The 26,053-nt window shown below is 37.9% G+C and overlaps 1 protein-coding gene across 2 annotated transcripts in view; it reads right to left on the bottom strand.

The window, feature by feature from the left end:
* KDM1A (lysine demethylase 1A) overlaps positions 1-26,053 on the bottom strand; it is a 67,343-nt gene that overhangs the window by 22,671 nt on the left and 18,619 nt on the right. The window contains exons 3-9 of one of the 2 annotated variants that reach the window (XM_047792396.1): positions 16,626-16,685; positions 11,247-11,380; positions 8,542-8,620; positions 7,843-7,935; positions 6,283-6,389; positions 4,072-4,153; positions 2,770-2,864 (exon numbers count right to left, since the gene is read on the bottom strand). In XM_047792396.1, coding sequence (XP_047648352.1) covers positions 2,770-2,864; positions 4,072-4,153; positions 6,283-6,389; positions 7,843-7,935; positions 8,542-8,620; positions 11,247-11,380; positions 16,626-16,685 — 650 coding nt within the window. The remainder of the gene's footprint in view (positions 1-2,769; positions 2,865-4,071; positions 4,154-6,282; positions 6,390-7,842; positions 7,936-8,541; positions 8,621-11,246; positions 11,381-16,625; positions 16,686-26,053) is intronic. The other variant, XM_047792397.1, reaches the window with a different exon arrangement.

Raw genomic sequence — 26,053 nt, 5'->3', positions numbered from 1 at the left:
AAAAAGTGTATGAAAAAAAAAAGTGTATGAACAACAACAAAAAAAAAAGACCTCAGCAAACACATGCCTGAGCTTTAGATTCTTCCCCTGCAAAATGTGAGAATGAAGCAACTGACTGATTTATTCCCTAGATTTCTAAAGCCATGAACCGTTATCTGTGATTATAAGCATAAATTAATCAGCTCTAAGCTCCTAGTACTTGTCCTACAAGCCAGAAGCCAGTCTATTGGTCAAGAGTTGTCCACTCTTACTCTAAGCTAGATTACTGGGGACAGCAAGATATAGAAACAATAACATGTCTTATTATGTTTGATTAATTTAAGGCAATCAAAACTCAAAGCTGCAAAGAATTTCTTCCCAAAATTGAGACTGCTTAAAGAATCCTCTTTACCCATTTGCACCAAATACAAACAAACCAACTTAGAAAAAATCTTATAAAGATCAGAGTTGAATGACAACAAAATCCTGAAAACCACCCATTAGCTTGACAACTGTTTACTACTCAAAGGGCTGGTCCCAGTGAAATGAGAAGCTTATGCCAGAATGTAAACTAATGCATTACTTCCTTCAATGGAAAAAGTCTTGCTACAGCAAGTCCTCATCTGAACTGACTGGTGTGGTTAATGATGTAGTTTATTTACATTCTGGCACAAGGCTCATCTCACACTAGTAACCAACAGTTCATGGACTGGCAGCTGGTTGCAGGCCATACTTGAGCGAATACTGGTATATTATTTAGAAACAAATGTTTTAAAAAAGGTGTTAAAGCTTATCTAATACCAAGAAAGAAGACAACTTCTCTGGATTAACTCCACTAGGAAATAAACCTCACTTTTTTACTGTCAGAAAGACTAAATGAACCTGCTCTACATCAGGAAAGTCTGAAGAACAAAAGAGTGTCTCCAAGATCAGTGATAATCTTTAATTTGGACTCCATTACTTTCTGAGGACTAACGTAACACCTACTTCAAAGATCCTGCTTCCTCAATTCAATTCTCTACATTACTGCCTATCTACCTAAAACATCTATCTGGTCATGTCACTTCCCCTGCTCGCAACAGGACTGGACAGATGAAACGAGACTGGAAAAATGGGAGTCCATCATAGTACTCTTTCTACTTTTGCAATGTCTGAAAATTTCCATAATAAAAAGTTGGAAAAAGATATTATTTGTGTACAAGTCCCACCAGACAGTGGGTATTATATGGCAGGCACTGTCTTATTCATCTCTATATATTTGATATCTTTTTTTTTTCTTTTTTTGTCTTTTGTCTTTTTAGGACCTTACCTGTGGCATATGGAGGTTCCCAGGCTAGGGGTCTAATTGGAGCTATAGCCACCGGCCTACGCCAGAGCCATAGCAACGCCAGATCTGAGCCGTGTCTGCGACCTACACCACAGCTCAAGGCAACGCCGGATCCTTAACCCACTGAGCAAGGCCAGGGATTGAACCCGAAACTTCATGGTTCCTAGTTGGATTTGTTTCCGTTGCGCCACGAGGGGAACTCCCCTATATGTTTTATAGATCTTTGCAGAGTAATAGAAGTTTATAGAATTGTTGCGTTAACCTCTACTTCATCTTTTCCTATTTTATTCTGCCAGAAGGCTGCCCCCTTTCCCTTTCCCCCAAAAAAGCCCCGGGAGGAAATTTGGATCCAGAATGATGGGGATGGGAACCAAAGTGTTCCCTGAAAGTCTGTACTTCTGATATGAACCCCATACACCCTAAAGGTAGACAGGAAAAGGCAAGGATGCACCATGGCAACTATCACACAAAATTCAAGAGTTGGAATCTTTTACCACTTTTAGTAACAGTAGTTAAAACTTCCTTTCCTTAAATATAAAGAAGATAATGTGTATATATACTAAGAATGTAAGACTCCCTCACTCACTAACAGGGGAGTTGGTAAAACCTCTGAATACAAACTTTTTTTTTTCGTCTTTTGAGGGCCGCACCCAAGGCACATGGAGGTTCCCAGGCTAGGGGTGGAATTAGGGCTGTTGCTGCCAGCCTACACCAGAGCCACAGCCACGCAGGATCCAAACCATGTCTGTGACCTACACCACAGCTTTCAACAACACCGAATCCTTAACCCACTGAGTGAGACCAGGCATTGAACCTGGGTCTTCATGGATGCTAGTCAGATTTGCTCCCGCTGAGCCACGAGGGGAACTCCCTGATACAAACTTCTGAATTTCACTCACCCTTAGAGATTAGGACTGACTCACATAGTCTAAGCCTATCACACAGTTGTGAAAACACTCACTATCCCACACTGAACATCACTTCATGCTATTGCCATACTAAATATAAGAAGCTCCTATGCTTCTAATCAACAAATTCTTTAACCTACGTAAGCATCTGGTTTAGTGCTACCATTTTGCTATTAGCCCATCCAAAATTTGAGCCTATAAACATAAAACTGAAATTATGAAGAACACATGAAGCCAAAGCACATGATGGGAGGCACAAAACAAAGAAATGAGGAATCAGGTGTCAATTCCACAGGTCTCTTGGAACAGGCTGCCATGGCCAAATAAAAAGATTAACTGTCTAGTTAACCTGCCTTCATTAAATATTTAAAGATAACAGTCTAAATAGTCATCCCTTTCTATACAGCTCAGAGTTAAGAAACAATCAGAATAATGTCACATCATGTCTACCCTCAGTAATATTTATATGTGTGAATATTCATCCACATATTTCCCCAAAATTGTTTTTAACTGAACCAAAGAAATTATGAAAAGTTCTGTATGTCCTCAACTTACAGCTTGTCCATTAGCTTCATAAAGTGGGCATTTTTGCTTGATCTTGGCCAGTTCCATATTTACTTGTTTGCTGACCACAGCCATGGGATTCCCTCCTAGAAAAAACTCGAACAATTAAATTCAACATATCCATGAAAAGAGAACAAAAAAACTCAAGCAAAAATATTTTTACTCATATTAAAATATCAAAGTTTAGGGTATGTGAATTATATACCAAAAAAATGTCCAAAGTAAAATAAGCATGTAAAGATAAGCATAAATAAGAAAGCAAAAAATCATCTATTACTACAAATTAGTTAACATTATAGATCCTTCTAGATTTTATGTACATAACATTACAGACATATACATACAAAAGATCCATAATGGTGATAAATTCATTTGAGTAATTAAAAAAAAAAAAAAGTCCATAATGGAAGCTCCAGGGCTGGGGTTGAATTAGAGCTGTAGCTGCTGGCCTGCACCTTCGACTTAAACCACATCTTGCAACCTACACCACAGCTCATGGCCAACACCAGATCTTAACCCAATGAGCGAGGCCAGGGACCTAACTGACATCTTCATGGATGGATTCTTAACCTGCTGAGCCACAACAGGAACTCCATGTGTATTGTTTTGTAATCTTTTTTTGGCTTAGCAATAAATTGTGGACAAAAATTTCATGTTAACATGGAGCTACATAAATTTTAGTAGCTACGGCTCTCACTGTATCTTCAAATCTGTGGTTTCTAATATTCTGCTATGCCACATTGAAAATGTTTTGAACACAGCATGATCCACTTGTCTATTTACTTAGGATAACTTCCCAGAATTGGATCTGCCAGGTAAAAAATCTAGGTACATTTAAAATTATACACATATTGATATGTGTATAATCTTTTGAGGAAGACTATTTGTCAATTCACCTCCAACAGTAAGAAGAGTATCCTAACCAATATATTTTAAAACTGCACCTACAATTTTAAAATATGAGATCAGGAGTTCCCGTCACGGCACAGCTGAAACAAGTCCGACTAGGAACCATTAGGTTGTGAGTTCAATCCCTGGCCTCGCTCAGTGGATTAAGGATTCAGTGTTGCTGTAAACTGTGGTGTGGGTTGCAGACCCAGCTCAGATCTGGCGTTGCTGCAGCTGTGGCGTAGGCCAGCAGCTGTAGCTCTGATTTGGCCCCAGGCCTGAGAACCTCAATATGCCACGGGTGCAGCCCTAAAAAGCAAAAATAAAATAAAAAATAAAAATGATATTAAACAATTTCACGAGTCTCAGACCTTGTATTATAGCATAAAACTAAGAACTACTTACCAAGCCCTGTTACTACCATGGCTCCAAGATCAGCTACATAGTTTCCTTTGCGAAAAGTGGCAACTCTTCCACCCACACGATCCTGTTTTTCAGAAATTAAATGGCTGAAGTCATCAATTCTACTTTAACCATAAGAACCTGGAAAGGCCACACCTCAGGGCTCTTTTATAATTCAAAAAGAAAGGTGCAGTTAAGAGTTTACAAGGAGTACATATGGCCACAAAGGGCAAATGAGGTTTAACTATTTGAGGGAGTGGTAGGTAATGAATGAGGTATAAAAGGTACAGAATTAAGTGATGTGAGGTAGGAAACAATATGACCACCACATTTAGTTACAGGTACTATTAGCTCTTTACCCCAGTGTACCCAATAACACTTACTGTACAGGCTGAGCAAAGGCCACTCACACAGGGAATATCTGTTCATAAATTCCTACACTAAAGCCCATCTTTCCACCATCAGGTTCTGACTCCTGTTCCCTCAGTGTCAAAGTCAGCAGTGAATGATTGCTTAGATGACTTTTCTGACAAATGACTTTCCAGTGCAGCCCTGTGCCCAGGGGCAGAGTGTCTACCGAGCATGAACTTCTGACAACATCTCTCATTTCTTTTTTTTTTTTTTTTGTCTTTTTGCTATTTCTTGGGCCGCTCCTGCGGCATATGGAGGCTCCCAGGCTAGGGGTCTAATCAGAGCTGTAGTCTCTAGCCTACGCCTGAGCCACAGCAACGCGGGATCCGAGCCTTGCCTGCAACCTACACCACAGCTCACGGAAACGCCGCATCCTTAACCCACTGAGCAAGTGCAGGGACTGAACCCGAAACCTCATGGTTCCTAGTTGGATTCGTTAACCACTGCGCCACGACGGGAACTCCAATATCTCTCATTTCTAAATGGGCCCAAGTATATCTTTGCTGACTAGGAATTTTCAAGTATAGGGAAATCTTATTGAGCTGCATGATATTTCAGTCATGGATTACATGAGAGTACCCTGTAACCTCCAAACAAACAACTGAAAAAACAGCAAAACAAAAACCTGTACACATGGGTAGGAATATTAATGATCCCATATTATTCCTTACTGTATTCTTAGTACATAGGACACGGAGGGTATATAAATGTTTTCTGAATTAACAAAAATTTTTTTTAGTAAAACTGTCAGGAATGCTTCAAAAATTTCCCCCATACTCTATATGAAAAGAACCTTTAAAAGATAGAAATTTGTAAAAAGCAATTTAGACTGCATTGCACAAAACATTTTGAAAGCTTTTACAAAATTTTAGATTGTTTAAATCTAACACTAAGAAGGGTTTTTTTGTTTTGTTTTGAAATGGTAGGCATCTAGGAAGGTCTTTAAACCACTGGAAGATAATTTAATCTCAAAAATTATTCATGAGGGGAGTTCCCGTCGTGGCACAGTGGTTAACGAATCCGACTAGGAACCATGAGGTTGCGGGTTCGATCCCTGCCCTTGCTCAGTGGGTTAACGATCCGGCGTTGCTGTGAGCTGTGGTGTAGGTCGCAGACGCGGCTCGGATCCTGCGTTGCTGTGGCTCTGGCATAGGCTGGCAGCTATAGCTCCGATTGGACCCCTAGCCTGGGAACCTCCATATGCCGCGAGAGCGGCCCACAAAATAGCAAAAAAAAAAGACCAAAAAAAAAAAAAATTCATGAAACCAATTCAAATAGGAACATCCTAATGGGATATTCTTTTTTTTTTTCCCCCACTCTGTGCAATCAGCCTGTCCTCCTTCAGTTTCCATTTTTCTCTAGGACTGATTAGGAGCCAGTATCTTGGCTTCACCAGGCTGTAAAAGATGGCTACTGCCTGAGAAGCAACTCCTTTCCCTCTTTATCAAACGGAATACAATTCACTGTCGTACCACTAAAAATAACTACCTCCTGTAAAGGAATGTCCAAGAAGGCCCCCAAATTGTAAGTTAACCGCAAGAAACAATGATCTGAAAATCTACCAAAGGGCTATATGGACTATTTATAAACTCCAAATACTTCCTGAGCACTTTTCAAGTTTTACTGTCAAGAACGCTTAATCCAATGTAGTTAACACTATCCAAAATACTTTGAGTATTACATAAATCAGTTTGGTTTAATTCAATTTGTATGACTCAATTTGCATGACTCAATTTGCAGTAGATAATTCGCTTACCATATTTCCATTAGGTCAGGTTTCTAAACCCCAAATAAAATTCTTACCCTGGCTTCTAGAAGTGTGACATCCATTCCGAAACTTTGTAACTGACGAGCTGCTGCCAAGCCTGAGACCCCAGAACCTATAATGATAACCTTTCCTGTCTTTTTAGCTAAAAGCAAAAAAAAAAAAACAAAAATTAAAATACTTTGTTGTAGGTTTAAGAGTTTTTATCATTTTTATCAAGAAAACCTCTAGGTTCTCAATATGTTATCATGCCTTACAAGGTAAACTATCCAGACAGTTATTTTCAAAATATGAAAACTATTTGAATTAGCAAATATCTGAAACTATATATTTTATTTTCTTTTATTATTTATTTGTATTTTTGTCTTTAGGGCTGCACCCATGACCTATCGAGGTTGCCAGGCTTGGGGTCGAATTGGAGCTGCAGCTACTGGCCTATACCATAGCCACAGCCACGCCAGATCCGAGCCGAGTCTGTGACCTACAACACAGCTCACGGCAACGCTGGATCCTTAACCCGCTGAGCAAGGCCAGGGATCAAACTGGTGTCCTCGTGGATGTTAGTCAGATTTGTTTCCACTGAGCCACGACGGGAACTCCTGAAACTATATATTTTAATTCAATGTTAAAAATTTATAAATGAACATCCTTGGCCTCATTCAGTGGGTTAAGGATCCGGCATTGCCGTAAGCTGTGTTATAGGTCACAGACATGGCTTGGATCTGGCATTGCTGTGGCCCTGGCATAGGCCAGCAACTACAGCTCCAATTAGACCCCTAGCCCGGGAACCTCCATATGTCACGGGTGTGGCCCTAAAAGGACCAAAAGATAAAATAAATAAATAAATAAATAAATGTATCATAAATAAACAGACAGATTAATTCTCAAAATACCCTATCTTCAGCTTCCTGGCAGACATTATCCAGACACCATGAAAGGGGTAAACAGCATTTAAAAAAAAAATAAAAATGAAAACTTTAGTAGTATAAAGAACAGGTCAACGGGGAAAAAAAAAAAAAAACCCTCCTGCTTTCATAAACGACTTTTCACTTTTTTCTTTAACAAAATTTTAAAAATTGATTTTTCTTTTTTTCTTTAGGGCCACGCCTGATTCAGGTAGCTTTTTTAAAAAATTAATTGATTTTTCTTAAAGTAGAAATTCAGTATCATTTACCAAGTATTTATCACACCAGAAATTACAGAAAATTCACATTTATGAAGAGATTTTACTTTAAATCTGACTTATAAGAAGATAAACTTGGGAATATTTTCACTTTAAATACAGATTTGGAAATCAAGATAAAATGTTAGGTGTTTCTGTTGTGGGTTCAGGTTAAAGAAGATGACTAGTATCCATAAGGGTGAGAGTTCCAATCTTGTCCTCGCTCAGTGGGTAAAGGTGTGGCATAGGTCACAGATGTGGCTGGAATCCAGTGATGCTGTGGCTGTGGTACAGGTCAGGAACTGCAGCTCTGATTCAGGCCCTAGCCCGGGAAGTTCCGTATGCTGCAGGTGTGGCCCTAAAAAGACGACCAAAAAAATTAGCTAAGCCTCCTGGAATCTAATTAAAACCATGAAATTCACTGCCAGATCCTTACTTGGGAGAGGCTTTATCCTCTTATAGATGCCGAAGTTGATAAGACCATGACGCTCCAAATAACTGTGAACTCGGTGGACAAGCACAGTATCACCTACAGAATAAATGAATTTAAAAACAAGTTTATATTTTTAGCACTTTAAACAGAAAACTATTCTTCTATTTCTCCATCATGAAGTTATTCTATCCATCTTCTCCATAAACTTCAAGTTACATGATGGCTTCAGAAAAGTGATTCTTAGAACTGATTAGTCTGCACAGTAGTCCGAAATGGAAGCACAAAATTAAGAATTTTTAAGAATGACATGCCGTTACACATAAAATGAAGGATAAAACCAACCCCTTTAAAAGTTCATTTCCTTTGAAAAAAACTTTACAAGACTTTGTTGGTGGCAAGTAGGAAATAAGAAAGCCAGCCAACCAACCAAATGCCACGAAAGTACTCTGTGGATTAAACCTGGAACACAGGTCTGGAGAAATTAACAATCTCCTGAACTCACTTACCTGTCAATACAATTTAAAATATCAGAAAAACAATTACAAATACACAAAAGTTTTTCTACAATGCTCATTTTTGCACAGCACAAGGTGAAATAAGATGAAAATATGTATGAAAATTCATTATCAAGGAGTGTCTGGAAGGAAGTTATCAATTTTCACAATCCAGTCCAAAACCAGTCCTAGTGAACACACTACTTACTGTTGTAAGGTGCTTCTAATTGTTGGACAGTAGCCTCAAATGTCAGCTGAATCTTTGGATTATCCAACCATAACTGCAACTGTATTTAAATGATAGAATTGTATTACATACAAGTAAGACATATATACCATTTGATCACTTTAACCTTTTTAACTTTAAGGTCTCAAATATGGGCTTTCCTTTCACTGAAACAGTAAGGGTTGTATTCCTGACAAAGAAACTAATGAAACACAAAACCATGTCAAAGGAGTGACTTACTGAAGAAGGTAAGAGATATTTAATCTAAAAAACCAAAAATACCTAGAAACTTGCCATGATCATATAGTTGGGGGGGGGGCAACAGGATTTAAACCTGGGTTAGATAACAAAATCTAACCCAGGTTTGTAGGGGGAAAAGGTGCAAAAGATAACTCCTCAGTTTTTGGCTTGCACAACTAAACGAGTTGATATACCATTCACTGAATGAGGGACACTGAAAAAAGAGATAATGAGTTTAGTTTCAAGGCAAGAAGAGGTAAAAGACTGGCATCTAGATATACAGCTGGGGTTCAAAGGAGAGTTAACATTTAGAACTGCTTGCTTATTGGCGGTAATTGAAGCCAAGTGTGTAGAAGAGGGCTCCTAGCAGGACAGAACAGGGGAGAAAGAAAGATGCAGCTTAAGATGAAAGAACTGGGACTTCTCTTGTGGCACACTGAGTTAGGGATCTGGTGTTGTCACTGCAGTGGCTTGGTTTGCTGCTGTGGTGCAGGTTTGATCCCTGGCCCTGGAGCTTCACATGGCTTGGGCACAGCCAAAACCAACCAACCAACCAACCAAACCAAACCAAAACAAAACAATGAGCTAACAAAATTCTTCAAAAATCAGAGAAAACAGAGATCACTATAAATCTACCACTCAAATACAAGTAAAAAGTGAAACAAATGACAGTTTTGTCTGAAATCCACTTAGAAAAATGGTGACATGCTATGCACAGAAGCTGATTCCATTAAAAGAAAAATCAGTCTCAAAAATACACATTAAGAATTTTCCATTCACTTTAAAAGAAATCACCCCATTTTTCTTCATGAAAAAAGAACTTTTAGGAGTCCCCTTATGGTGCAGCTTGAGTAGCTGCTGTGGCAAGGGTTTGATCCCTGGCCCAGGAATTTCCAAATGCCATGGGTGTATTCCGCACTTTCCAACCAAAGACTCCTTATTCTGTTTTTTTTTTCCCCTCTTCGGCTTTTTAGGGTCACACCTGCAGCATATGGAAGTTTCCATAGGGGTCGATTCAGAGCTGCAGCTGCTGGCCTACACCACAGCCATAGCAACATGGGATCCGAGCTGCATCTGTGATGTACACTGCAGCTTGCAGCGACACTGAGTGAGGCCAGGGATCGAGCCCACATCCTCATGTATACTAGTCAGCTTCGTTATCACTGAGCCACAATGGGAGCTCCAAGAACCTTTATTCTGTACTACAGCTAAATGGCATTTAACAATCCAAATTTAGCAGTAGTTTTGCAATCTAATGGTCAAAATAAAGATATTACTGGTGGCTAAAAAGACATCTATAAGCTATTTCCAAAATAGATGAGATTACAATATAAATTTCTTCTCCTCTGTATCATTCCAGAGTACAATGAATATGTCCTGAATAGCGTTCTGTCTTCCTCTACTCTATAGTTAGAGAATGTCTGATGAATAAAGGACGTGAAAGAAAAATTCACAGAAGAAATGCAAATGACTAATAAATATGAAAAAGCAATCAGTCTAAGTAATCAAGAAATGGAAAATAAATGAAATGGATTTGGCCTATTACAGCAGCACAGATTATATTATCATTGTTTTAATCACAAAAATAGGGCAGGGTAATAAGGGTGTCAATTCTATCAGCCTCTCTGGGAAGCAATCTGACAACAGGTATCAAATCTTAAAAAGTGTTTCTACTTTCTGACAAGGTGGTTTTCCTTCTTGAACTCTATCATAAGGAGATAATAACCAGAGATAGAGTTAAGAATGCATAAAACTATTCAGAGCTTCATTAAAATTAGGCAAAAATGGACATTTAAATGCCCAACAATTAAAAGTCTGACCCAACTGTCAGATCATTTAACCAGATGAGCAGTCAGAATAAGGTTTCCTCTTATCCTAAGAAGAAAGACAAAGTGATTATTTTTTTTAAGGTTTTGTTTTGTTTTCTTAATTTTATGGCTGTACCCACTGCATATAGACGTTTCTGGGCCAGGGATTGAATCCAAGATGCAGCTGCTGACCTATGCCTAGCTGTGGCAATGCTGGATTTAAAGCGTTTTTTTTTTTTTTAACGTTTAGGAGTTTCCTGGTAGCTCAGCAGATTAAGGATCTGGCGTTGTTACGGATGTGGTTCAGGCTGCTGCTGTGGTTGACCCCTGGACCAGGAACTTCATGCTGCAGGCACAGAGGGGGAAAAAAAGTTTTAAAATTCTTATCATGTATTTATGAGGTTATGAGGAATGAAAAGGATCAAAGAATGCATGGAAGTAGGATTTCAATTTTGTAAAAATAAAAATTAAATATATATTTTTAAAAATACCCAAAGGAAAAAAACAACTACTTTCTAACAGTGGTTATCTCTGAATAACAGTATTATAGATAATTTAAAAATTCTTTCCTCTCTTTCTACTTTCCCCCCATATTCTACATAAAAATCTAGGTGGAAAAAAGGTGACATGGAAACTTACTGTGCGGTTTCTAATGAATAGAAAAACCTTCTGAGTCTGCTGTGGTCCACTGATAATATCTGGAAAACAGGCTGCTTCTTGAGAAGTCATTCGGTCATGAGGAAGTCTACTCTGGAAAGCTGCACCCTCCACACCTAGCAAAGAAAAGCAAAGGACTTCTGGGAAAAGTGCAAAGGAATACAAAAGTAGTGATAATGATTATGCCTCAAGCTCCTTTTTTGCCTGAAGAACCTCTGTATAACTTTGCCCCATGTGCAGACTGAGCTCACTTCCTTTAAAAAAAAAAAAAAAAAAACACAAAATGTCAATTTGCTCAAAAGCTGAAACATCCTTGATAGTATACAATAAATTTTAAATCTAAAGAACCAGGGTAAAGAAAAATACACTAACAAGAAAGGAAAAGAGGATATAGAGTGAAAAACACAATCACATGCCTTCTTTTAAGATTACAATAGTGAACACGAAGAATAACTACCACATGATCTCATCAATGGTACCATCCATTAGTTCTCATAATTCAATGCTGGCAAGCAGTGAGAAGAAATTAAGCAGACTACAATGATAAGAGAAAAGAAAGCAAGGCATTCTCCTTTTCTGGCAGAAACATTAGAAATGCTTTACTATATATTCCAAGTAAAATATATTGCTACATATACTATATGGTACTACATAAACATACAGTGTATATAACTTATACAACAACTGTAATTCTTAAAACTGGTGTTAAATTGATATTTTACAAGCTGGTAGTTAAGTACAACTTTATAAGATGCCTTTAGAAATACATTTACATATATTTTAGTTGTATTTCTAAGATTATCTTACAAATATATACTTAAACATCAGCTTCTGAAACTATCAAGACACAATTTAAAGAGTTTCATAATTTCAATACCATTGAAGTTAATTATGTAACAAAACAGGCACCAGATATTCATGCTTAAGCATTTTAAAGCACATAAAACAGGAGTTCCCGTCGTGGCTCAGTGGTTAACGAATCCAACTAGGAAACATGAAGTTGCAGGTTCGATCCCTGGCCTTGCTCAGTGGGTTAAGGATCTGGCGTTGCCGTGAGCTGTGGAGTAGGTTGCAGACGCGGCTCGGATCCCACGTTGCTGTGGCTCTGGCGTAGGCCGGCGGCTACAGCTCCGATTGGACCCCTAGCCTGGGAACCTCCATATGCTGCAGCAGCAGCCCAAGAAATGGCAAAAAGACAAAAATAAAATAAAATAAAGCACATAAAATAGAAAGTTGGGAGCACTGATAATGGAAGTGATGTTAAAGAAAAGGCATTAGTAAGAACTAGGCAGGTAGCGTAAAAAACAAGGCAGGTAAAGTGTAACTTAGAAAATTACAGCTCAACTACTGAGGTGCTGTTCTACAAAAACATATAACCACTGTCTAGAACAAAATACCTATGGGCTGTACACTAAGAAACACTATTCCTAGAGACAGGGAGAAAAATTCATCCATCCACAGAAGATAATGAGGGCACAAATACTATATTCACAACACTAAACTGAAACAATGATCCTCCATTTGGAGTACTCTTGTGGAGCAGCAGGTAAAGGATCTGGTGTTGTCACTGCAGTGGCTTGGGTCGCTCCTGTGGCTTGGGTTTGATCCTTGGCCCAGGAACTTCCACATACCACAGATGCCCCCCTACCCAATCCTCACATTTAATGAATCTCAACCTAAAACTAAAGACTGTCAGGACAATTAATTACGCCTTAAGGAAAAAATAATCAGTAAAAGCCATATTGTGGAGGGTGAAGCATAAAGTTAAGGCACAAAAAGAAGAAACGCTGACTATCAAATATAGATTTCAGTAATGCGAACGTTTCTAAAACTATACAGTTTGATGCCCCCAGTCCTGTACCCCCTAATCAAAATAAACAAAACCCCAAAGCCAAGACCTAAAACATGTCACATTTATAAGGAGCATTCTACCCAATAAGCTTTAGGATTTGGACCAAATACCTCTTAATAGGTTACTTCTTGGTATATTTCATGATTGTATACAATTAACAAGATGACCAATGAACTCTAAACCCTATCTCTCCCAGCCTAAAGTACAGGTAGTTTTCTTTCTTAGCTGTATTGTCTTCTATATGTATGTTTAATAAGTGGTCTTTGAACATGAATCCTACTGCAAAATACTACTGGCAATGACAGAAAAAAACTATTAGATTTTATATTATATTTGGCTCCTCATTCCCAGTGTTCTTATCAAAAAAAATTGATCCAATATTTTTGGTTAACTTCGGGGAATCTGGAGAATTTGTAACAAATAAGAAATTTTATTTATATCAGTCATATGACAGTTTTAAACTACCTTTAAATCAAACATCAGAAGTTTAACAAAAGAGGAATTAAATCAAAAGTTATGACACTAATGCCTTTGTGGAATAACACTGTTCTTCATCTCTATCTTCTATATAACATCTAAAACCCCACTTATTCTTACGAATAAAACTTCTAAAAATGAAAAATGGTCCCTAAAAGTGCTAATTATTGCCTTCCTTATGGTTTTTAGAGATGAAGACTATTAGTTCAAAGAAGGAAATCATTATCAAAATCAAGGAGAAAAGTGGGCAAGATAAAAAAAAAATCTAAGCTTTTTTCAAAGCAACAATAAATGTTAATTTGAAATGTAAACTGTTTAGAAGCTAAATCAAAACATTCTTTGTATAAGATATTTTCAAAATGAACTAATAGACCACTCTGGATAATCTAACTCTTAAGTATCTCCTGGAGAGGGAAGAACCTTACAGAACACAACTGACTTTAATAATACCCCTATTAAAAGTACCTATGGTACATATAATTTAGAAGCAATTTATACTTGGTCGTCGAATACAGTTTTATACTCTGGTGTTTGTATGTATTTAACAAAATCTGGTATTCTGGAAATCTAGAATGTTTCAAAGATGCTATTTTAATTTTTTAAAAGCTCAAAGGCTACCTACATACCAATCTTGCCCTCTGTTCAATTCCTCTTTCTCACCACTTCACAAGGAAATTTCCAGCATCACCTTTCAAAATGCAGTCATGCTAAAGCAGAACTGCCCTTTCTAATAGTCTAGCTGGCTCATACTTTCCCTGAAAACATAGCACAAGTAGTTAAGTATTTAAGGGAATAATTTAGACCTTTTTGGATACATCAATTAGAGAGGCAGAAAGAGGGAGGGGGGAAAGTGAGGATATAGGACCTCTATTCCATGAAATCATTTCCCCCACTGATTCCGATATGACACAGGCAGTATCTTGAATAGAATAACATTACAGAGACATAACAATTAACAGAAAAGAAGGCTTCTTTCCATGAGTTACTTGCCTTTCCCCCCCGTTCATTCAAGTATATAAAATTAACTATAACTAGATTTCTAGCTTAAGAGTGAAAACAAGAGCCTAATAGGATGTACACATAAACTACTTGAAATTAGAAACTATAGATGCACCATATTCAGTCCTATAAGAGTTTAAAAAGAGAAAGAATAAAGAATGGGAGAAGGAAGAGAAAAAGGAAAAAAAAAAAGAGCAGACTCCTGTGATTTCTTATGCTTTAGTGTTTTGTTTGTTTTTTATGTTTTTTTATGGGTAACACTTTAAATGATTCTATGAGGGAGGATGTAAGGAATACTCTATGCATAAGAAACAAGACTTCTGGGTTCTCACTCCTCCACTCTTGGTACACCCCTGGTCAAGTCATTTAACTTTGTATTTCAGGACTTAACTGATAAAACATGGGTGATATAATACTATCCTGTTCGAAGGCAGAAAGCTGGGCAAGATGACCTCAAGGTCTCTTCTAACTTTTAAGATTTAGGATGTAAACACCAACATGATGTGAATTTTAGAAGTCAAGATATGATCCTGGTCCTAAGATGCTCACGAGGGTCATTTGGCTTTGTTAAGAGAAGAACATTGATCGCTCATAAGCATATTTCTAACTCTGATTGATCATCTCATAAATGCACTCTTCTGGACATGACAAAGATCTGAAGAAGAGAGTTTGAAGGGGTCAGAACAGCCACTACCATTCCTACAAACACTTAAAACTCCTATTCTGCTAATATTAAGTCATTAGCACCACAGTTTTATATGAAAGTCTGCTTTTACTTTCAGCAATACAACATATTGTTTACTTAAGTAAAAGAGTAAATGTATTATTCATGTAAAAATAAACGGAAAGCAACAAGAAAACTCTATTTATTCAAGATTAAACTCTAAAGGCTATCCCTGATCCTCAACAGTTCCACGGAAGATCCAATTGTGCATCATTTGATGAAAAACATTCTTGAAGATTTATCTGCCAGATACAGACTCTGAATAAGAATTTTAACTCCTCCAAGATAACCATGAACTAACTGATTATCAAACTCCAACCCTTTGGACAGCATTTAAAGAAATCTACTTCTAACATTCTGGAGTCCCCAAATACTAATTTATGTATTAACACTGAACTATCTTTGATCCAAGAGTAAAATACAAATATTCCCTGGACCCGCTATACACCAACTGCAATAAACAAATAATTTTTAAAGTAGACTTGACTTACAAGCTCAAAAGTGACAAACTCCAAAAGTGACACCTATTCCAAGTCTATCAAAATATATATAAGAACTAGTTTTGAGCACTGGAACACACAATAACATCCTTTAAGAGGCAAAGGATGGAATCCAGATATTCTACTTTGGATTACTGGAACGAACTTTAACTGTTCCAGATGGACCTCTATAAATCATTTAACCCTTTACTTTTTCCTATAAGTTAAAATCTGTTTGGTCTGACAAGAAAGAGCATTTCAAGCAGACTTAAAAAAAAAAAAGATTATTTTCATGTGAGAAAAAAATGTTTAAACTGCAAAATGATTAACTACGTAATGTTAATTGAAAAAACCTGTATCTAATACCACTTAGTAACCATTTCCAAAAAGAGTCATTTGCCAGCATAATTCCTCTGACTAGTCCTAGAATGCTCTTCCATTCTCTTTTTCTAAATAAAGGCTCTCAGCCTATGGCTTCCCCTCTCTGTGTATACAACTATATTTCGTAGTAAAGGTCCCATGATCTCTAAGTCTATATTTTATATCATGTTTACTGTCTATAAAGGCTGCTGGGGAGAAAAAGTACCCGCCATCTCCTGAAAAACATGAAGAAGAGCGGAGGGCTGAGATCGGCCTGAGGACTTCAAATGGTTTTGCTTGCCTTTGTTCTGGCTATGCTCTCTTCTATTATAATACTCTGCCCTATGGGTTAAAGTTCCCCTGCGCTTCTGGCTAAAATGTGGGTACCACAGCCAAAAACACTTGCAAGCATCAATCCCTGACTTGGCGGCTCTTGCTACTAAGTGGCAAGCATCTAATGCCACCCTCACCTGATGCTTGGCCGTCTCCATACCCTCCAGAACTGTCGTCTTGAAGTCCTCCTGCTTGCCCTGTGGAAGGAAAGAGGAGAACTCAGGGACCTTACTCCATAAATTGAGATAATATCTGGACATAAAGGCCTAATAGTTGGCGACTCATGAATTCACCACCAACTAGTAAACCCATATTCAGAGAGCTCCTTCTTCTGGAATCAAGGCCCAGGGAATCACATTATAGTCTTCCAAATTCTGGTCAGGAAAAGTTCAAATTTACATGCTGATTCTTCTTGAAAAGTTGCAGAACAAAGAATGCAGTATTTCTAATTGCTAAATCTTGCTGTCAGTCTTTTTAATCGTCAAGGCTGAATGGGGGAAAAACGGATTCTGAGTGTCTTTTACCACTCATTGCTAGACTGAGGGTGGGTGTGACATGGGCTCTAAGATCTGGAGTTGCAACAATTCAGCATCCACTTGGTGTTCTCTTTACCTTTTAACTTTCTATACAAAAACAATATAAGACAACAAGCAAAAGACATAATTTTAATGAAAAATTCTCCCCCTGACTTCAAAGAAGGGATGATAACTAAAAGATTCAGTTCCCAAAAGAAGTTACATTTACTATACACACTAGACAGTGCCAGATCTCAACATGCCAGTGCTTCCTCAGTAAAACTTTAAAACACATCACCAGACACCTTGCAGTCTTATGCCAAGCACTGCAGATAGACACAACACAAGAGGGAAGGCTGGAGCAGGTAAGGTTATGGGGGAGCTTCTACTTCAAGCTACACAATGAGTCTGCTATTTTCCTCACTGTTTACTGTAACTTCAAGAAAAGCATTATAGCTTTATTCAATCTGACAAGTCAGGAAAGATCATCTTCCAGACTCTTCCAAAATCTATCACCAAGAGAGATGCTATGATCCTCTTAAGCTTCCTGATACACTATGGGGAAACTATAGTGTGATCTTTGGAAGATGTGAAACACCCCCCCCCCAAATATAAACCTGGACAAGCTTCATTTAATAGTTTATTCTAAAGAATCTCAACTAGAAAGCACATCATTATTAAGTTAAAAAGGAACAGGGGAGTAAAACTAATATACCCCCTTACTGTAAGAATGATACCAGGTCTATGAGACTTAAAATGACATTTTCATCTTTAAGTATTGAAGATATTTAGATATAAATGATTTTTGACAATATTAGAATGTGTTGCTAGATGGTATATGCTCTGGTTTGAAAGTAGAACAGAACCTCATTCCAAATTATTTCACATTGCTCTTATGAAGGGTCATTTAAGTTCTAGAAGATTATGCTTCTCAGACAATGTACAAGGTATATGATTTGTTTGTTTACAGACTCTGGGAAAAGTCACATAGTTAGGAAAAGGTAACTCTATGAAATCCAATCTGCACACTTATCTTGAAAATGCAGGCTCTACATTTATTTTTTTATTTTTGGCTTTTTAGGGCCGCACCTGCAGCATATGGAAGTTCCTGGGCTAAGGGGTGAATTGGAGCTGCAGTTGCCGGCCTACACCACAGCCACAGCAATGCCAGATCCAATCCCAGCCGCATCTGCGACCTACACTGCAGCTCAAGGCAATGCTGGATCCCCAATCCACTGAGCGAGGCCAGCAATCAAACCTGTCTCCTCATGGATTCTAGTTGGGTTCATATCTACTGAGCCACAACAGGAACTCCCCAATTTTTATATATTTTTTCTTTTTACGGCCACACTTGTAGCATATGGAAGTTCCTAGGCTAGGGAATGAATTGCAGTTGCGGTTTTTGCCACAGCCACAGCAGCACCAGATCTGAGCTGCAGCTTGTGGCAACTCTGGATCCTTAACCCAATGAGCAAAGCCAGGGATTTGAACCCACATCCTCACAGAGACAACATTGGGTCCTTAACCCTCTGAGCCACAACAGGAACTCTCAGGCTCTGCATTTAAATTTTTACTTTTTTTTTTGTCTTTTTGCCTTTTCTAGGGCTGCTTCTGCAGCATATGGAGGTTCCCAGGCTAGGGGTCCAATCGGAGCTGTAGCCACTGGCCTACGCCAGAGTCACAGCAACGCAAGATCCGAGCTGTGTCTGCGACCTACACCACAGCTCACGGCAACGCCGGATCCTTAACCCACTGAGGAAGGCCAGGGATCGAACCTGCAACCTCATGGTTCCTAGTTGGATTCGCCAACCACTGCGCCACAACGAGAACTCCGAAAATTTTACTTTTAAAGTTTAGATTAAAACTGTTCATTCTTAATAACTTATGGATTTATTCATAAAAATCTTTCAGAGTTAAAAAAATATGACTCCTCTTTTTCAAATTATGTTCCTGGCTTGGCAAAGAATGAAAACAACAGTCTCTTATCATGATGGCATCTCACCACTTCATAAATAAATAAGTAAAAATAAAACCAAAAAACACTTTCAAGCTTGCCATTAAGTCTGAATTATTTTACCCTTCCTATTTCTATCATTTGCTGCCTTCTCCCATTATATGTCATACAATATGCTATTGACTTTACTGATTTTTTTTCCCTCTCAATGGTACTTTTTCTTACTCCTGACTTATATGCTCAAAAGGTCAACAAGGTTGCTCTTGCAACAAGGTGAGGCGACCCTTTTTGTCTTCTGCTTTTGAAAAAAGGAACTAATAAAATTCTTATAGACACTGTTCTTTGATTTAAAAAAATATGTAGGAGAAACCCAGAAAATATTCAATACTCTGGAGAGATTTTTTAAAAGAGATCTCTCATAAGAGCTTCTGCTCTTCTTTTTTCAAAAAAGAAAAAAAAACTCCAAAGTATTACTTAAGCAGAGAAAAATGAGAAAACCAAGCAGAAGGTAATACAGACATGTAAGAAATGATGGAAAACAAAACAGCAAATGCTTAAAATTAAAGGAACAATATATTTATCTCTTGACTGATGAGTATTTGATAAAAGATAAGGTTGCTATTTCCTCTAATCATAACACACTTGTGAATATTTTGAGGGTAACTTCTCCAAAGACAGCTGAAAACAGCACTATTTTTATTAGTGATATTCTAAACCAATTCTTTTGTTTTTTTGTTTTTTTGCTTTACTAGCTCTCAGATTCTTTATTCTCCCAGCATGCTATAATAAGCACAGAACTGTGCAATACAATGGGCATAAGAAATAGTCTTATAGTTACATATTAATTTCCTTTACTTTCACAGAATATTCATCATTTTCTTAGGAATAGGACACATACAAACGTTTGCAGCTAACCTTCCATCCAGGTAGTGTCTCTGATTATAATATATAACATATTGTATTAATTTGCTCTTTGGGTCTTTTGGGCCTAGAACTCTGTTTCAGACAGTGGCACAAAGACATGGAACAGCAGGCAAATATAGTTGTCATCTTCCATGAGCTCAAATTCAAAACAGCAGATGAAAATACACAAAAGCAACTTTTTAACATCGCCTTGATTTGGGCACTACTGCATAAGCAGAATTCTTTTTGTTTTTATCACCACCCCCAGCACCACACACACACATACAATCAAGTTTGAAGCAGAGAACATTAATCCATTTTATTTGTGCATATCTTCTCCAAATTGAAAACAAAATCTTTTTGGTTTATCTTACATAGCAGCCTTTCAGTTGTCCTCTAATAATCTTCTGCAGACCTGTTAAGTTATTCTTCAAGAACAATGAAGTATTTTAGTTATAATCACACTACTGGATGTTTTCTTATCTTGATTCAAACTCTCAAGAGACCACTCTTCCAACATCTTAAGAGGAAGTCTATTACTTTCAAATACTTTTATCTGGCAGGCATGGAGACGAAAAGCACTGGTCTGTTGTTCCCAGGAACACACTCAACAACATATTCATCACATTTTGGCTATTGAGTTTCTTGGAACCACATTCTCTAAAAACTTCTGTAAACATTTTGAGAAACTTCCAAATCTTCTAAGAAGCAAGATTTTTAAACAAAATCAATTTATCAAAATTCATTTAATGAAAAATTTACCAAAGTTATGGAATAAAAGTGACTGCCAAGGATTGACTTCAAATTGGACAGACTGGCAAAGGAAAAAAATCTCAAAAGTTAAAGCCATCTTTGAACACATAAATTTCCACCATATTAACATGTCAGTTTTCTTAGTTAATAATTTCACAGATTTAATGCCTACCACAAAATACAAAAGTACAACAGACTGAGTCCCTGTTTTCATTTTTTTTTTTGTCTTTTTGCTATTTCTTGGGCCGCTCCCGTGGCATACGGAGGTTCCCAGGCTAGGGGTCTAATCAGAGCTGCAGCCGCCAGCCTACGCCAGAGCCACAGCAACACGGGATCCGAACCTCGTCTGCAACCTACACCACAGCTTACGGCAACGCCGGATCATTAACCCACTGAGCAAGGGCGGGGACCGAACCCACAACCTCATGGTTCCTAGTCGGATTCGTTAACCACTGAGGCACGACCGGAACTCTGGAGTCCCTGTTTTCAAAGGATTTATAATCTAATTGAGGGAAGACAAAAAATATCAAGAAATTTTTTTATTTTTTAAGGAAACAAGAAACTAACAGACTTGAGGAATCAGGGAGCTTTTCTGTACAAATCAGGAGAGATGTGGATAGACTAAGAGGCAGTAAAACCACCAGCATAGTCCAGAGCGTTTACGAAAGCAAGGAGAAAAGCACAGGCATGGTATGTGTAAAGAACCACACAGCTTAATGAAGGAGATCGTCTCAAAGAGCACTGGGAAATCCCGCAGGTTAAGCATAAATGGGCCACCTTCAGGGTCAAAACTTAAACCTTGATCTTAATAGCAATGCAGGAGAACTATATGATTTTTTTCAGGAGGAAAGCAACAAAACAAGTGATGTTTTAATTTAAAAAATCTGGTCACTATGAACCATGGATTAGAGGGGAAAGGGGACCTAGACAAAGGAGATCCAATTGAAAGACTACTGAAATAATCCAGATGTGAAGTGAAATCCACTAGAATCAAAAGGTAACAGTAAAAATGGATAAGGCATAACAAGTCAACGAGGCTGTGTTCAGGAAGACACATGACTTTAAAGAAGACTTGATGAAAGGGATAAGGGACTTTCAAGATGACTCCAAGCTTCCAAAGTTCAGGAGAGTAGTAATACAATGGACAAACAGGAAATCTGGGAGGTAGGCTAGTAAAATTAAATGGAAATACCCTAAAGAGGATTGAAAAGTAAAGATTAGAACTCACAAGTGAAAATGGGGCTAAGAAATTTTAAATTAGCATGGAGGTAAAAGTTTGAAGCAGCTGTATAATTAATCTCAAAAGGAAAGTCATAGTTTCAAAGATTGATATAAAAAATGACAAAGTTTATTTAAAAAAGGGGAAATTTGGGGGAAAAAATTGAGTTATTGGTGACCATCACTTTTTTTTTTGTCTTTTCTAGGGCCCCAACTGCGGCATATGGAGGTTCCCAGGCTAATAAGAGCTGTAGCCGCCGGCCTACACCACAGCCACAGCAACGTGGGATCCGAGCAGCGTCTGCAACCTACACCACAGCTCACAGCAATGCTGGATCCCTAACCCACTGAGCAAGGGCAGGATCAAACCCGCAACCTCATGGTTCCCAGTTGGATTCATTCACCACTGAGCCACGACGGGAACTCCTGGTGACTATCACTTTGTGCTACTTTCCTGTCCTTGCTATGGTGAGAGGTGGCTTTAAAAACATCTTAACGTATACTACTCTTGATGTGTCTCTTTCCTGCTAACCATCTATGATATCTGGCAGAAAAATGACCTGTAGCAGTTCAAAGAAACACAAAGGAAAGTAGATGAAACTAGCCTGAAGGAAGAGCCTCAGGGGTTCCTTTGAAGCATATTAAAGGCATTTAAAAACACCTAATGCTGGGGGCGGGCAGGGATGGGCCAGGGGTTTGGGATGGAAATGTTGTAAAACTGGATTGTGATGATGGTTGTACAACTATAAACATAATAAAATTCACTTAGTTTAAAAAAAAAAAGTAAATGTAACAGTTTGCATCTATTAACCCCAAATTCCCAGTCCATCCCATTTCTTCTCCCCCTGCCCCCTCCCCCCGCAACCACAAGTCTGTTCTCTATGTCTATGAGTCTGTTTGTTTCGTAGATAGATTTACTTGTTCTTTCCTAAGTTTACTCTGATATATGTTTATAAAAATAATTTTACTTTGGATCAAACTATATTATACCACTCTGCTGTTCTTAAGTTTATAAATAAACTTTGTCTTATCCCCCCCCAAAAAATTAAAAAAAAACACCTAACAATGATCAATACTGTCCAACAAAATCACCAAAATTAAACTTCCAATTAGAGCAGCAACGCTAGGGCTACACTGTCTTTTAAAACACTGAGCTAAAACAGATAGCCTTTAAGTCTATGAAGCAGGAAAATGGCCCTCCCTGAGGTAGGAGCCTGCCTGGAATTTTCTCACTGTACCACTGGAGGAGCTGCAGCACTGCTTTGCTCCTTAAATCAGCACTGGGGTAGAACTAAAAAGCTCAGTAGCAGAGATCCTACACAAAAGAAAGTAAAAACTCTACAAGTTAGAGAGGAAAGCAAAGTTTTTAGAAGCCAACTGGAAGAATTTTTCACATGCTGTTTCCCTCCACATTCCATAGTACACTTTCCTTACTTATTTTGTTGCAAAATCTTGGTTTGTAGTTCACTTTTCAAAATGTTGCAAAGAAATCTACAATTCAGATGCTATGTTATATTGCAACAGGTTTTCAGAACCCTGGCTATCTACATCTTCCCCTACTACGATCAGAGGCCCTTTCCATCTTAAATATGATTTGAGTCTACACTGCTATTAAAAAGATACAACTTCCTAGGCATTAATTAATCATATGTGCTCTCCTATCTTTAAATATCAGAAAATGCAAAAAGCAGCAAAAGGAAAAACAATCCTATTTTCAAATGTTTAAAACATCTGTAATCGGTAAATGAGGCAAAATGTTAACATGTTATATCTCAATAGTTAATACAGGGATTTATATTATGTTATTCTCTGAGGAGAGAAAGTCTATATTACAAAGAACCAGGAGTTCCTCCTGTGGCTCAGCTGTAATGAACCCGACTAGTATCCATAGGATGCAGGCTCCATCCCTGGCCTCACAAAGGAACCAGTGTTGCTGCGAGCTGCAGTGTAGGTTGCAGAAGCGACTTGGATCCTGTGTTGATATGACTGTGGCATAGCCAGAGGCTACAGCTCCAATTCAGACCCCTAGCCTGGGAATTTCCATATGCCCACATGCCCCGGATGTAGCCCTAAAAAGACCAAAAAAAAAAAGTTCTGAGATTTGCCATTCCTCCTATGATTTAACATATAAAAACTTAGAGAATGATGTATTTTGTAAAGAATGTTCTATGTCACATGACTGAAAATAGTCTACCACACTTTACAGTTTCCAAAAATGACAGAATATGTATGTCACCCTATTCCATAACCTAACCTGATTTTTTTCTGATTAAAATACCAATCTCGGGAATTTCCTGGTGGTATAGTGGCTAGGATTTGGCACTTCCACAACTGTGGTCCAAGTTCAAACCCTTGTCTGAGAACTAAGATCCCACACTGAACCACTGCATGCTGAGGCCAAAATGACTAAGTACCAATCCATGGTTGGTTCAACTCTATGTTTAATAAATACAAGATGTTTGTACACAAAAATGGAGTCCATACCTTCTCATTTAATCCTCATATCAAGCCCCATTTTGAAGATGAAGAAAAAAAATCTTCACAAAGCATCCTGTTGTTCTACTACCCATGATCACACCAAATAAAGTACTGTAGAACAAGAATACAAGGAAGGGAGTTCTCTTGTGGCACAGCAGGGTAAGGATCCAGCACTGTCACCGCAGTGGCTTGGGTGTTGTGGTTCAGGTTCAATCCCTGGCCTGGGAACTTCTACATGCCACCAAGCGCAGCCAAAAAAAAGCATACAAGGAAATTAAAGTTGCTCAGCTAAACAAATTACTATTTTGCCTTAATAAGAAATAAAGTAAAATAATCAATAAAATAAAATCATTAAGAAAAACAGCTCAGGAGTTCCCATTGTGGCTCAGTAGGTTAAGAACACAATATTGTCTGTGAATATGCGGGTTCTATCCCTGGATTAAGTATATGCTGTAGCCACAAACTGTGGCAGAAGTCACAGATGCAGTTTGGATCTGGTGTTGCTCTGGTTGTGGCATAGGCCTCAGCTACAGCTCCGATTTGATCTTTAGCCTGGGAACTTCCATAAGCTGCAGGTATGGAATAAAAAGAAAGAAGGAAAAAAATAAAAGCATCTCAATCTCTCAAAGACCAAACATAACTTGGTAGCATCTGATTCATTCTTATCAGCTAAGCAGTAAACAGTTAAATTTCATAAAAGCATAACTTCATTCCTTCATGTTTAAAGTAAAACTTCTAAGACCCAGCTTTGGGAAAAACAACTAAAAACAACTTCTGAGATCTCACCATACATTGAATATACTTTTATTGTATTGTTTCTTCTTAATATTGTTTCTTCTTAATATCTGTAACCCTAAACTGGACTGTGATTTTTACAGGAGGACCTAGTCTTCAGCTGTGAACCTCAGAATCCAACAACATGCCTGGAACAAAGCACTATAGTTTTACAATTAATGTATGTAGAATAAAGTGATTGAGGAGTCACACATTTGAGGGAATCTTATTTTATATAGAAAATGGGTTTTTTTCTATTTCGTAAAAATTTCCCCCTCCACACTACCAACCCCTTTCTTGGCTGATTTTTTTTTTTTTTTAAACTCTTCAAGTAAAGAAGGATATGAAAAGCTTCCTTCCTTTCCTCCGTCTGCCTCTAAGACTCTCCAAATTTTTATCCTGAAATGCAACATTTAAGAATACTCTGCCTTCTATTATATATTTATGTATACATCTGTACCTCATACTAGGCTATAAACTGAGAGTTAGGGACCACATGTTGTAATAATATACATCTTGGTCCATTTTTAGTAATCTCTCAAAATGTAAAAATTTTAAGTTGATTTAGATTTTTCAGACTGTGACATTTCCCCCCTGCCCCCAGCTCTTTAGGAAGTTATTCTAGAGCACAGTTCCAAATCAGAACACTGAAATGATGCTATAACAAAAAAAAAAGAAAATTAATCCTAGGTCTCTTTTCTAAATGCACACATATAACCAGACCTCAAATGTTTTCAGGCACTTAGTTGACACTAGCAGGCCAAAACTGCAACATAAACAACTCTGTCAGGGATGAATTTCCTAGTAACTTCTAGTAAATCTACAAAGGAGGGTATCTTGTTGAGTATGGAGGCACGTACTTGTAGGCATGAAGAGAGAAATCAGAGAGAAAAGCCCGAGATAAGCCAGTTGAGAGTACTTAGAGCACAGTAAACAAAAGTATTCACCTGAACTCTAACTATCCATGCTG

The sequence above is a fragment of the Phacochoerus africanus genome, chromosome 8 (genome assembly GCF_016906955.1).
Source record: "Phacochoerus africanus isolate WHEZ1 chromosome 8, ROS_Pafr_v1, whole genome shotgun sequence".
Taxonomy (NCBI): Eukaryota; Metazoa; Chordata; class Mammalia; order Artiodactyla; family Suidae; genus Phacochoerus; species Phacochoerus africanus.
This window is presented reverse-complemented; position numbering and strand designations above follow the sequence as displayed.